The sequence below is a fragment of the Myotis yumanensis genome, unplaced genomic scaffold, assembly GCF_028538775.1.
Source record: "Myotis yumanensis isolate MYYU_CA2020_CCGP unplaced genomic scaffold, mMyoYum1.0.hap1 SCAF_6, whole genome shotgun sequence".
In the NCBI taxonomy this organism is placed as follows: domain Eukaryota; kingdom Metazoa; phylum Chordata; class Mammalia; order Chiroptera; family Vespertilionidae; genus Myotis; species Myotis yumanensis.
This window is the reverse complement of record NW_027223757.1, coordinates 32473967-32488727: the sequence shown is the minus strand read 5'-3', so window position 1 is coordinate 32488727 and position 14761 is coordinate 32473967. Positions and strand designations below refer to the sequence as shown.

Here is a 14761-nt window from a genome sequence, read left to right as displayed (position 1 = left end):
GCATAACGTGGGGTGACAACAGTAAGGAGCCGGCATCCGGCCAGAGGCTGCAGCGGGCAGGTCGTGGGATTGGGAAATGGGACACGGCAAGATGGGGATTTGAGGTAGGTGCCTGGAGACAGCAGTTCAAAGCCATGGGCACTGTAAACATCCTGGGAGAGCATGCAAGCTGGATAAAAAGCCCCACGGGAACACCCAAGTGAAGGGTGAGCAGACAAAAGGGAACTGCAGGAAGTGGGCAAAACATAAGGCAGAAGCCACACTGTCACAGGCAGCAACGGGAAAGTCAGTGGAAAGTCAGTGGCAAGGAGGCTCTGCAGGCGGGAGGGTCTCTGGGATAGTTACTGTTTTGCCATTGACCTTGGTAACTGGGCGAGGAGAGAACGAGGATGAGGGTTTGGGAGAATGGCAAGATTTTCATGGGATGAAGAAGGAACTCTGCATGTTTTTACACAGTCACCCACTCATTTATTCATTATTGGAAGACTTTAACATAAAAGATGCAGAATTCTGAGTGGCTCTCTCTCTCTCTCTCTCTCTCTCTCTCTCTCTCTCTCTCACATGCCCTCATTCACCTCAGTCCATTGCAAAAGTGGCAGGAAAGCCAACAGCAGGACACTTCACTTCAACTCTTTGCTCTGGGAGGAGCCAACACCAGAGCTGGATTTTTCAGGTTGAGTGGAGCTTGCCAGGTAAGGAGGGTGGGAGGGCGGTGAGAGTGGGGGACAGACAACCCCCAGAAGGAGCATCAATTTCAGAGGCACAGCATGCCTGTCGGAGAAACTGCAGGCGCTTCACCTTGCCTGGAGAGCAGGTCCAAGGACGATGCAAGGGCACCAGTGGGCAGACAGCAGATATGGGGGGAGAGGGGGAGGAGGAAGGCAAGGGCAGAGATGCAAGCCCTCCGGAGAGTCACAGATGAGTGAGAGGAACTGGAACAGGTGTAAGGGCTTCTTCCCTGATGTCTCCGAGGGGGAAGAAGGTGAAGACCAAGGTTTTTGAGGTGGAGAAAAGAATCAAAAGACTCATCAGCTTGCCCGGGAAACAAATCCATGAGCGAAGCCATGTGCAAATGGAGTGAACACTTGCACAGAACATTCACCAACTGCAGACCATCCATTTATTCCACTCCAGAACACTGCTCTAATGGCTTCCCCGCCTTTTATTTATCTTCCGCTTCCATCATGCTATATATTTTTTTGGACTTTTTCACCATAAAATAGTTCAAGTGTAGTCATAGGAAATGAAAAAAAGTGAAACTTGAATCACTGCATGTTCAACTCTGGTGAAAGACTTAGTAGAAAAGAGCTTATGAATAGTGGCTAAGGAGATGCCTGGAGATTTATTCTGGACCCTCCTGGCTCTATAAATAAATAACAGAGACCCAGCTTATATCTGAATCAGAGTAAAACTTGCTCCGAGTTCCCAGAGAACCACTGGAATGCAGGTCTTAACTGCTGCTATTTAATGCTAAGGAACTCAATTTGCCTCTAACCTCTCCATTGCATAAGCAATACAAGTACTTTGAATTATATACTGGAGAGGTTAGGAGAGTGGGTTCCCAACTGGGATCAAATCTGGGCTCTGCCACGTATTAGCTGTGTAGCCTTGAGCAACTTATTAACCTCTCTGTGCCTCAGTTTCTGCATTTGTAAATAGAAATGATACTGTACTGAACCTCATAAGGTTGTTGGATTAAATGAGTCAATGTACTTAGACCAGTTTCTGGCCCATAATAAGCACTCAATAAACATTATCAACTATTTCCTGCTTTTTCTTTTCCAAGTCTCAGTCCATAAGAGCCAACCCATTTAAGACTACTTTTTTCTAAATACACATCTAGATAAAACCACAGGCTCCCCCACAAGTTTCCTCAGAAGTAATGAATCTAAATAATCCTGACACAGAGCTTATGTGTTAGACACGGAGCTGATTTTCAGACTGCCCCGCCTTTCTGTATACACACATACAGATGAAAGCTTAAATTATTGTGGAAAATACTGCCAGTTTCCTACACGTTGTCTCTTCTCCCTCCTTCTTTGGGAAGCCCGATTTGTTCAGGGCAAGCCCGATTTGTTCAGGGCAGCAATGGGCTCAGCTAAAAACTCACTTCTCCAAACGCCCCTTTGACTATGGAGGCCAACTGCCCCAATTCTGGGAACCCTTTCTTTGCTTCATTTTCCCCAAAGCACCATCTTAGACATATAATTTTTCCTAACCCATCTCTCTACATGCAGCTCTTGTGAGCTCTTCATCACAATATCCCGGACCCCAGGCCAACATCCTGTATACAGAGCTAGTGCTCACTGAACAGGTGCTGCAGGGAGAAATGAGTGAGATACAGGGTTGCACGGGGTTTCTCAGAAAGCTTTCAAAAAATGTGCCTTTGGTCTTTTGCCCCCTTACCTTTTTCCCTTCACCCTGTTTGTCTCTCCTTCCCGCCTGGAAGATGCAGCAGCCACTTTAAAACAGGAGGACAAGCACACAGGTGCGCACACACACACACACACACACACACACACACACCTCAAAAAAGACAGTCTGGTTCCTGAAAGCTTACTGAGCCTCGGTCCCAACCATGGGACAAGGGTTATCTAATGAACCTTGGGTTTGTTTATGCCACTATTTGTCATGCTTTCCATTATTCGAGGTTAAACTCGTTTCTAATAGATACAGTTATAAAGATATCTCCAAGCAAAATGGCCTTGCTTTCTAGATATTCTTGAGACTAACTGGTGAATAACAAGAAATTTAACTAACATTCACCTTTCAGCCAGTTGACACAAACCGAAGACTGGTGTAATGAGTAGGCAGTCTCAATAGCCAACATAAATAGATATAAATAGAAGAGGTTCAGTGAAAGCTCCCTTGGTCTTATTTATTATAGTTCAGTGAAAGCACATGGCGAGATTAGACTGTAAGAACATAAGGATGAATGGGGCCTTTGTCGAACCAGTGGGGGGCAGGTCTGTTCTATACCTCTCTAGCTCCCCATCTATCTATTTCTCTATCGTCTATCATTTATCTATCATGCAAGTCACCCACACCTCCAGGCCAAATTAGTATCAGCTAGCAGCCCCACTAGGCAGGGTATCCAGGGGCAGTGATATCAGTTGTCGGACTTCTCACTGCCTGTCTCCCCTACAAAACACCCACCTCTTCTGGTCAGACATAGATATATATATATATATAGCTAATATGCCAACTGTCCCCTCAGGAGTTTGACCGGGAGACCAGGAGTTCAATCGCTATGATGTGCTCTGACCACCAGGGGGCGGCATGGAATGAAGGAAGGCCCCAGCCGACCAGGCCTAGGGACCCTACCCATGCACGAATTTCGTGCACCAGGCCTCTAGTATTACTATAATTTAAGGCCTGTATCATTATAGTACTGCTAAATGCTAAATACTCCTGGGAGAGATGATGTGTTTTTTTTAGAAATCAGACATTTTCCTCACAATTAATGCCTGAAACCTTCCTTAAGCAGGTTTTAACTAGGGGAGAAGGGAAGAAGCAAGGTGTGCCCAGGCTCCTGAGACAACTGGGTGGGGTGAGGGGGACCCTAGTTCTGGAAGGCAGGAGTCACAAGGGCCAGTGGCTCGACTCCCACGTGGTCTAGTGCAATCTGCGTCTAAGGGCGGGGCTGCTATAGGATTTGCCCACTTTTGTTGACTGAGTTCTCTTGCCTTTCAAATAAAAAACATAAGACAATTTCTACCCATAAAACAACACTGCTGACTCAGAGGGATATTTTGGTTGGCACCAGACACAACCCTCTGGTTTGCCAGGTCATCCTCCAGGGCTTGGGAAGCTACCAGCAAGCATTTGGATCTGAAGACTAACAGGATTTTGCATTTCAAAGTATTTGCATTTTCAAGTACACAAATACAAACAATTCAACATAAATACTGCACTAAACCTACTCCGATTATAATCTGACCTAGAGTGCCCAGAGTGATACCTCAATTTTTCTAGATAATCATTTTTGGAAGATTTAATACAAAATAATTATTAATTTAAGAATAAGTACCACCATTCTGTGAGCCATAGTTAAAACTGATTCAGGCAAGAATCATTAAAGGAATCACCTAGCCCCTGTGGCTCAGTGGGACTCAGGTTTGATTCCTGATCAGAGAACATACCCAGGTTGCAGATTTGATCCCCAGTCAGGTGGAGTATGGGAGGCAACTGATCAATGTTCTCTCTCTCTCTCTCTCTCTCTCTCTCTCTCTCTCTCCCCTCCTTCCCTCCCTCCCTCCCTTCTTCCCTTCCTCCCTCCCTCCTTCTCTAGAATCAATTTTTTTTTTAAAAAAGGGAATTTAAAACTATTAGGTAAAAGTTTGGTGAGGAACAAGATACAGACAAGTCTCAGGTGATCTCCCACAGAATATTTTTTAATACAAAGGGAAAATTGTAACTTCTCAGAGGAAACCCGAAAGACATCACCTCAATCAAATGATTGCAATTAGTAACACCAAAAATGGGACAAACTGATATGAGGCACTGAGGAGAAAACATCAAAACTGAGTTTTCTGAATCTTAAAAAGAAACCCAGATTGAGGAATATTTCACAAAACAACCAGCCTACACTCCTTAAAAATATCAACATCATAAAGGACCGGGAAAAGCCAAGAAGTCCTTTCAGATTAAATGTGACAAGAAACATGACATGTAAATGCAATGAATGATTTTTTTTTTTAAATGTTGTATTGAAAAAGAAGTGTTATAAGAAACACTGCTGGGATGATGAAAGAAACTTGAATATAAACTGTACTTTAGGAAAGTCAGTCTTAAAATGCCTCTACTTGGTCATTATATTGTGGCTGTAAGAGACTGTCTATGTCCTTAGGAGATATAAGCTGGAGTATTTAGAGGAGTGTGCCGTGATGTCTGCAATTTACTCCCAAATAGTTTGGCAGTAATCATGATTAGTGATACTATATAGGAAAAAGAGAGCAAGAGTGTGAAAATCAGTGAGTCTATGTAAAAGTTATATGGACATTCATTGCACAATTGTAAATTTTCTGTAAGTGTAACATTTTTTTCAACAGTTCTTTAAAGTAAAAAAAAAAAAAAAAAAATCCATGATTTTTAAAAACTATTAATAAGAAAGTGAAGAGCAAAATGTATTAAAACTTTCCATTTATTTAGAAACACCGAAGTTTAAGTAAAGCATTTGAAAGAACACAAACAAAATGGCAGTACTGCAGATGAAGAGGTCGGTCTGTCAACAGCTTTCCTGTGTGTATGCTTTCAATTTTTGTTGTTGTTGTTAACCTCAGAGGAGGCTGTCAGTCTCTCTGTCGGCCACAAGAGTCATGCCACATTTCACTAAGTGAAGGATACAAACACGGAAAGAATGACTCCCCACAATTGAGGGGAAGAAGAAACGCTAAGCCTAAGATTAGTACACATTTGGTGAGTCACGTCCTCACAGGAGGAAAGGCAGACATTTCTTGTTTCCTGGAGGATTTGGAGATTCTGAGGGAACCACCTGAGTTCTCAGCCTGAATCACAAGGTAGGTCAGGTGACCCGACAGCCCACTCACTTAACACTTCTGCCCACGCTCAGCTCAACATCATGGTACCTCCAGTTTCAAGGTCATTGTCAAGTCACATCTTGTGGCTAGTTCAGCCTCCTCCACATTAATAAGTTGCTGGGAGAATATATGCAAATAAAACAAAGAAAATTCATGATAACTGCACATCCATCCATCCTCTGACCTTGAGTGGGCAGTGGCCTTGGTTTTCTTTTGCGCATCACCCCCCAGGGGCCTCGGTCCTGAACCCGATCTGTTGAGCCTGTTCAACTGAGAGTGAAGGCTTGGCAAAGCAGCCTTCCCCCCTAGAAGCGGCTCGGCCAGCAGCACACACACGTGGACGGATTAGGCAGGGCTGTGCTGTAAAGCGCACACATGCTCTCCCAACGTGTGCTTTTCATTCCAGAAATACTTTATTCCTAAACCACTTCTATGTCTCTCTTGGCATGAAACAGTATAGGTGGCCCTGTGCCAAAGGAAGTGTCTGTTTAAACAAGTGGACTTTCTCAAAATTTCTTAACCTCGGAAGGTCATAAATAGAACATTCTAGCATAATTATAAAGGAATAAAGTAGAAAAGGGAAAGGTCATAGAAAAAAAAAAAGACATGTGTGTTGTTTTATCTAGGTAAAAGAAATACTGAAAATACGAGCTGTAACATAGAATTATCTTCCAAGGGAGTAAAAATGACAGGGTCCAAGTTAGGATGAGGAAGCAAAAATATTACCTTGAAGGTCCGTGAGCATTTGCCACCTTCTGTCACAAGCGTTTATTCCTGTTCTAAGGTCACCCACCAAATCAAATTGCAGAGAGGTTTTACCCTGGAATGTACTTTAATTTTGTACCTTGCTTCCTCATTTATGACTTTCATCGTAGACCCAAAACTAATGTAAAAGAAGAAAACCCATTTTGGTTGACTTAACTGTCCTTTCCCTTTCTCCACGCTCACTTCCAGGTATTCACTTAAGGTTCAGTCACAATAAGCAGTGTGAAATCAGTAACTCTTCGCAGAATCGTTAGGCATCACCAAATAAATTACAACTGAAAACACGCTCTTATTATCTACCTATAGACAGGCGTGGGCAAAAGTACGTTTACAGTCATTATTTATTATTGTAGTATTTACTTGTATTATTTGTCTTCTTATTGTTATTATTTCATATCCTTACTTATGATTTATCTTCTAGGTAATGATGGCTGGTAATTTAACTACCGACCCACAAAAGTGGGTACTTATACAAAAACCTACTTTTGCCCACCCCTGTACATGTACTCACACACACAACATACAAAGAAACTGACAGCAAGCTCCATAGAACATACACAACACGATCCCCCTCAGCAAGGATCTGAAAGACCCTTTTCCTAGAATTTCTGATCCTGAAACTTACTTTCTTTCCACTTCTGGTGTTGACGCGGCGCTACAGAAACCAAGCGACTCCTAGGAGAGAGAATTCACAGCATCAGTACAGGCAGAGCGGCAGGCTTCATCAGAATATCACTTAAAAAATAAAAAGCAGAAGCAAAAGGAGATGATTAAAGCCACTGTGCTTACTTCGATCTGGGACCGCAGCTGAAGTGACGCGGGGCTGGCATCGGCTTTCTCCTAAAACAGAACAGATGCTGGTTTAATTTGACTTCCAAACGTGGCACACAGCAAGGCAAGTCGGTCTGTAACCAGAGACGGGGGGATTTGGGACACGCTCGGCTACAGTGGGAGGAGATGGCGGAGATAAACAGATTTTCTGGGAAAACTAAAGTGTTTTTGAAATGAGAGCTCTGCCCTCTTAAAATAGAACTGTTTTCTGAACTCCACAGCCTGACATACGGACAATGTTATATGCAGAAGCAAAAGGTACAATCTAACTGACGAATACTGACAGATAATGGTGACTTCATTCTCTAGGTGTGATCAGCTGGTCCCTGGGACACAGAAGTTACAGCGACCTGGTTGTGTTCAGTTTCTTTTTCAATAGAGTTCCGATCGGATTTTAAAGTTCTGAATATATTCAGGGCATTCCATAATGTAGGGCTAATTGTAAGTGTCTTTAGGAAAGTGGAAAGTTAACTTGGTACTATCTCGTATTCCTAAAAATCACCAGGCTCCTAGAGTACAAATGAATTTTTCTAGATGAAAATTTAAAAACAAAAAACTTCCAGCATCTAGTAAAAAGGTGAAGTAAATGCAAGACGTTGCAAGTGCACTGAGAAGTCATTAAGTCATAAAGACGAAGCACAGGAAGCAAACACTTCCAGAGATAAAACCATGTAGGATAGCACTCTCTCTTTACAGTTTAAAAAGATGGTATCCCCTTTGAAAGAAAAAGAAAAGGAAAACTAAACCAGTTACCTGTGATGAAAATAATTAGTGAAATAAGCTTTGGCAGCAAAACAGGACAATTGCGCCATTACAAGTGTTAAAATGTGCCACAGGAAAATAAGTTACACTAGTAAACGGAGCACAGACCACCACACTGATATTTTTCCCAAATAGAGGAAAATTCTATCCTACAGGGGTGCTGACGGGGAGGCCCTCACCAGTGTGTGGTCCACTGTCCAGGGCCAGTCCTCCCGCCCCCCCCCCCCCGCCCCCGGGGGGCCATGTCATAAGCAGAACGATGGGCAGTTTTAGAGGAGTATTATCACTAACATTATACATGTTTGAAATAATATCAAATGGTATTTAGCTGTGTTAATAATTGCCACATTCTTTAGGATTGCACATGTACTCTGTGAAGAATGTTTTGTGAGTTTCAGCTAACCTTCTGGAAATAGGAGCAGGTCACTCAAGGCCTTGGAGGGGCGGGTGAGAGGTAGGTAGGAATCAATGGGAAAAGAAAAGAGGGGTGGGGGACATCTGTTATTCTTCAACAATAAAGATCTATTTTTTAAAAAATTTTCACGTGCCATCTAATCATTCAACTTACTCATGTAGCTGATTTCACCATTAGCATGATTACCAAACTAGATCGATATTTTTAAAACTTAGCAATAAAACAAGTGTAACTCAGAGTAAATTCATAAATGTCAACAGGTAACTGGAATCCAGTGACAGACACAGACTACAAAGTGAATGTACTGGGGTGCCTCGGTCTGAGAACGGGATGATTTGGGACAGGTCGACTGACAGAGATAAGTCTGCCCTGGACCCACTGACCCTAGTCCCAGGGCCTCACTTGTTATGAAAGCAGGGAGTAGCATGAAGCCCCACAGAACTTCTCTCTGGTTAAGATCCTGCTTTTTGCCATCTTTGCTCATCACAGGCAAACTTGACACACCGTTCTTACAGGACAATGTATGGAAACGTTTGAGTTACATTCCAAGTCCAACTGGCATGATGTCAGACTCAGGTGTAATCAACAGAAGACGTGCGTATTTCTGAGGTTCCTGGTGTGCAATCTGATCCTGATGCCCTGATTGCTAACCTCTTAATGTCCCGTAGAGAAATTTACCAACTTAAATAGCAGAAGGTAAGCAAAGGTATATTTTGCCATTTTTTCATTCTAAGTCGCCCTCTTCAGCAGTCAGTATGGAAGACTCACAGTGATAACGAACTCTATTAGTTCCTCTGAAATTTTCTCTGAAATGCCCATTTAATTAATACCCAACTCTAGTAGACGTCCTCCCAAAACCATCAAAAAAAAATGTTTTAAATGCCCGATTCAACTCTCTCCTTCCTCAGTTCTTAACTTTTCTTCCCAAACTCTAAGTCTCTACCTCGTTAGGTAATAGTCCATGATAGGGCATTTTCTGCTAGCATTGTACATTTTTATCTGCGTTTTTATTTATTGAGTGCACCTTTTGTCACTCAATATTGTAAACATAACATTTTTGGTATGTTGTGCAAAATGTACCTGTTCCTGCATCAGAAGCAGGTACTTAGTAACAACCATATTAAATGTTCCACAGTCAATTCATCTTCACATGTTATTTTGTTACTTATAATAAAACATTTGAGTGTGTTTTTACTACTTTTTAGGAAATTTGGGGGGGGGGTGGTAGTTCAATATACAATGTGTTAAAACTCTTCCCTTTAAAATAATAGACTCAGTAAATGTTTCCATGCAGAACATCTGTTTTATCAGGAACAGGAGATGTTAAACAGGAGCTTTTGTACAATGATGTTTCCGGTCGTGTTTTTTTTTTTTCCCCCCAGAACATCCCACAAAATAATGGTTTTTTTTAGAGCAAATATCAATTTCATCTCTTAAGGAAAGACTACCATCGTTATTAAGAAGTATTTCTTAGAGCAAACACATCCTCAAGTAAAAAATATTACACAAATAAGGAAAAGCTGTAAAACCGTCCACTAAGTAAGGACTTATATGATGTTTGGAGAGAAAACAGAATGGACTACTGGAAAATTCTATTACTATGACACTGATGGATTCCACATTACATCAATGACAAATGTGCAGAATAATTAATAATTACTATCATGCATGTATGTGTGACTTGTATGAAATATTTAAGACATAAATATATATAATAAAAATATAGCAAACCTTTGTGGGCCCACGGAGCCTGAGAAATGGAACATTACAGAGTGAAAGCTAGCAGGTGTTCTGATATACGCCAGGACAAAACACCCGTGGTGGAGTATATGAAATACGTCTTAATGGACTTGTCATATGTGTATGCAGTGGAAGTGCTGGATGACATTTTTTTCTGTTTATCACAGAAAAAAAAATATATATTTTTTAAAGCGCAATGTGGAGTGGAAAGCCCTGATGGAATCAGACAGAAAGAGCGCTAGCTATGTGTCAGCAATAAAGGGTGCTGCCCACATAATAAAGAAGCAGGAATTCAGGTCAGATGGACGGAGAAAGGCTCCAAGACATCCCCTTCCATGTCCAGTGTATAAACTAGGCTGCCAGTTCTGGGCTTCCAATTCAATTGCTTCTGGTTTAGGGGGAGGGGGCAGGAAGCCATGGTCCCTGAGTTCCAGCAGAAGGAAGTCCTGGTGAAGGGGAAGGCAGAGTAATAAGAATTAAAGGGATCTACCTGAGGGCCTAGCCCCAAACTACTTCATTTGGGAAAATATTGATGGTTCATAGTATAGCTTCTGATTTGGAAGTCATCATGTTGATGGAAATCGTATCTATCTTTGGGGCATGTTGTAAAAAGAGAGGATCTCTGAGAAACAAGATTCTGCTCTCCCTTCTCAACATACTCTGACTGTTCTCTCCCTCAGTAACCTATGCAGCAGTGACTACCACTGTGTAACAAATCACCCCAAACTTAGCTGCAAAAACAACAACCGTTTTATTATGCTCACCTATTCTGTGGTCAGAATTCAGAAAGGCGGCAACGGGAATGGTGTGTGTGTGCTCCATGGTGCCTGGGCCTCAGCTGCATGATGACTGGGGTCATCATCCTGGGTGAGCATGCTCGCTGGAGCACCTGGAGGCTGGTGCTGGCTAGCAGCTGGGACCTCAGCAGGGGCTATCCGCTGGAACTCCATACAGGGGTGCTCCAGGTAGCTGCTTGGACTTTCCTCACAGCAGGAGGTTGGGTTTCAAGAGCAAGCATACCCAGAGAGGCCAGCAAGAGCTGTATTACCCTTTCTCACACAGCCTCTGATCGTGTCCCTACTGCTGCAGTCGCAAACTCTCCTAGAGACAAGTGGCCGCACAAGCCCCCATTTCTCATCCGGAGGAGAGTCAAGGTCCCATGAGAAGAGCACTGGGCGGGGGATATCATCATGGCCTGATTTAGAAATCAGCCTGCCATCCTGAGTGCCTAGGAGATGGGGCCTCAGCTAAGTTCTTGAAATGAGGAATGAGGTGAGACAATTTACTCATGACAATGTCCATGTGGACTCTTTTGTGGACTTTATAGTTTACTCAAGTAGCACACTTGGCGATAGATTTCACCTTAACCTGTCACTTAAAAGTAGGGGAATGTTTTTTCTGCCAAGGGCCATTTGGATATTATAGCATCATCCGAGGGGCATACAAAATTATTGACTTAAAAGTTAGCCTGCTATATTTGGTTAAACATTTAATTAATTCACCCCCAATGCCTTGGCAGGGCCAGCCCAAATGATTTCATGGTAAGGCCCCCAGGGCAGCCATCCTCCACCCCTGACTTAAAGGTTAAAATATCACAATGTTTTAAACTAAAGTTATTATCTCTCTCATTTCAAACTTATTATAGAAAATCTCAAAAATACAAAAATAAAGAAAACCGTATAATGAACTTCCAAATTCCCACTTCCCAGCATCAACATTTATTTACTCATGGTCAGTTTTGTTTTACCTATACCTTCACCCATGCCTCAGCCCCACCCTATTTTACTTTTAAGAAAATCCTAGACACCATATCATGAGATATCACAATTTTTATATTGATAAGGTTTAGCGACCAGGTTTAAATCTTAACTGTGGTTCAACCTTGAGCAAATGCCTCAATCGTCAAGAATTTGACTCTTTCCTAGCACTGGAGGACTTTTTTTGGCCATTGCAAAAAAAAAAAAAATTATATTCAATAAATTTAGATATTCCATCTAAATGTTGCAAAAGACCAAGAAATGCAAAACTGAACACAACCAAAGAGTCCATTAGAAAAGTACTTGCTATTTCCCAAAGTATAAATATATCCTAATACTTGTTTGAGTATGATATGCTCTTTGACTTTGCACTTTGCAGAGTATGCTAAGAAACATTTAGTGAGAAGTAACTCTAAAATTTGATCCCTGTTCAATATCCAGAGAGCCACATAATACTAGCGACTGAAACCGAACCTATAATTGTAAATTAGGGTATTATGACTTAGTTTAAATTTTTAAAGTAAATTTAAAATGAAAGTGGATGCATAAAAGTTGATATATGGATTAAACTATTCATCATTAAGCCACATCTGGACACCTTCGTTACGAATGACAAATATCGCCCTGGCTAGTGTGGCTCAGTTGGTTAAGCGTCCTCCCATGCACCAAAAGGTCGCTGGTCTGGCCCTACATGCCTAGATGCAGGCTTGATCCACAGTAGGAGGTATGCAGGAAGCAGCAGATCAATGTTTCTCTCTCCCTCTCCCTCTTTCTCTCCCTTCCTCTCTCTCTCTAAAATCCACAAAAACATATTTTTAAAAAAAGAAAAGAAAAAGAATGACAAATATCATTGCCATTTTAAACTCTTACTGAGTTTGTAAATTATAAATGCTAAAGGAACATCCCTACCTTAGTGAAGTATAACAGTGAAACTCAAACCAAACATAAACGTAGGCCAACATGTGTAAGTGTATGTGTGTGCGCACGCCCAGGAAAAGGTCTGAGGACATGCACCAAATGTGAACAGTTACTTACACTATTGTTCTCTTTGAAGTATTAACCTTTGTAATAACTAATGTCATAAAAAACTATGCATGAATTTTATGATGCATAGTGAAGGTCCATGATGATTTTAGAAATCATCTCATAATTCCTATTTTGACTGAAGGAGACTAAACCATAGTACTGTATGGGTTTTTGGTTTGGTTTGTTTTTTTAAGGAATCAGATGACAAAAAAATTACTCGGTGATGGGGACCTCAAATCCATTTCTTGTCAACTTGAACAACTCTGGAAATAATAACTCCCTAGATGTTTATTACATCTAACATAGCAGCAAAAAAAGAACAAATGTTTCTATCAGCGGTTCTCAACCTGTGGGTCGTGACCCCTTTGGGGGTCAAATGACCCTTTCACAGGGGTCGCCTAAGACCATCGGAAAACACATATATAATTACATATTGCTTTTGTGATTAATCACTATGCTTTAATTATGTTCAATTTGTAACAATGAAATTGGGGGTCACCACAACATGAGGAACTGTATTAAAGGGTCTCAGCATTAAGAAGGTTGAGAACCACTGTTAGATGATATCAGTGGCTTGCCAAAACCCAAACCAAAGTCTATGAGTGCATATATGCGCCCACCTGATTGTGCAGGTGCATGTCTACCTACAGTCACACCCACAACATACAACTGAGGGTCTGATCCTAAAGGACCACATTTTCACTCTAAAGTGACGAAACCCTTGTGAAATACACCAGAGTAAAAACCCACTGGGCGGAATAAGGTCCTAGAAAACATGTCATGCCCTCTTGCCCACTCCAGGGTTGTTTTCACCTTGTTGTGGAAATCCACACCTCTCCGCCCTTTAATGCTGCCCGTGCTCGAAGCCAAATGAACTTCACAGCTGGAAAAGCAGGAGGGAGAAGACCCTCTCCTGTTCCCAAGGCAGAGAGGAAGGTCAGGCGCCCACCAGCGCAGCTCCAAGCCAAGCTCACCTCCATCAGGAGCCCAGGAAGGAGGAGGTGGAAAAGCGAGAGGACTGCATGCTGAGCACGTAAAACACCACGGGTGACTGCTGACCCTTCGATCCCAGGAGGGAACCAAGCTCTGAACGGCTGGGGAAATGGCTGCCGTGGGTGATTCACACACGCCTGCGGCATCTACCACTTTATAAGAAGACTCGAAGTTAAGTTGTGTCTTGCTAGAAGAACACACCTTTTACTAGGAAGAAAACTGACCTAAAAGTGCTATGACATGAATTTAAATCTTAAAAGGCCCAGTGAAGACATTTTAATTATCCGCAAGAACAAGTCTACCAAGTTGAATCACTCAATTTCTCATTTTACTAGCAGGACCTGGCTTATCAACAGGACCACACAAATGGCCTCGGCACTTCCCAGTGGTGGACATGACATCCAGCCAGGCTAGATGGTGTCACCGCCCACCAAGAGCACACAACCCACTGCTGTTGCTGATTGGGATCATTAACATGAGACAAAAGCGACAGGAAGCAACTAAATGACCCCACTTAACTTCACTTTCCTTTGGTTCCTCCCCAGCTCCTCTTTCATCTAATCACCCCTTAATTTTAAAAAGATCGATGGCGCACACTCCAGGTGCTAAGCACTGTTCTAGTCCGCAAGGATGAAAGAGTGAGGAACACCGCCGGTGCCTTCAGGGGGCTTGCACTCCAGTGACTTCTCAGGTCACGCATGGGAATCGTCCACTCGAGGGCTACATCACAGGCCCCGCTGCTCTGGCGCGAGGCAGAGCCATCTGGGCAGCTGTGCTCGGCTCTGGATGCCGAGTTTTCCGGAGGATAATGAAAACCGGGAGAACCTCCGCTAGCATGGTGTCTGGAAATGGGATCATATAAACAGGATCAATGGGAGGAACTGGGCTGTTTACTCAGAGAAGGAAAGGAAAATACAAACATGCAAAAGGCT

The 14761-nt window shown here is 42.5% G+C and overlaps 1 protein-coding gene across 5 annotated transcripts in view; it reads right to left on the bottom strand.

Moving 5' to 3' along the window:
* SASH1 (SAM and SH3 domain containing 1) overlaps positions 1 to 14761 on the bottom strand; it is a 220206-nt gene that overhangs the window by 84411 nt on the left and 121034 nt on the right. For 3 of the 5 annotated variants that reach the window (XM_070417871.1, XM_070417870.1, XM_070417873.1), the window contains exons 3-4: positions 7095 to 7145; positions 6931 to 6980 (exon numbers count right to left, since the gene is read on the bottom strand). The exons of 1 other annotated variant lie outside the window; for it this stretch is intronic. In XM_070417871.1, the coding sequence (XP_070273972.1) occupies positions 6931 to 6980; positions 7095 to 7145 (101 nt within the window). The remainder of the gene's footprint in view (positions 1 to 6930; positions 6981 to 7094; positions 7146 to 14761) is intronic. One more of the 5 variants, XM_070417869.1, reaches the window with a different exon arrangement.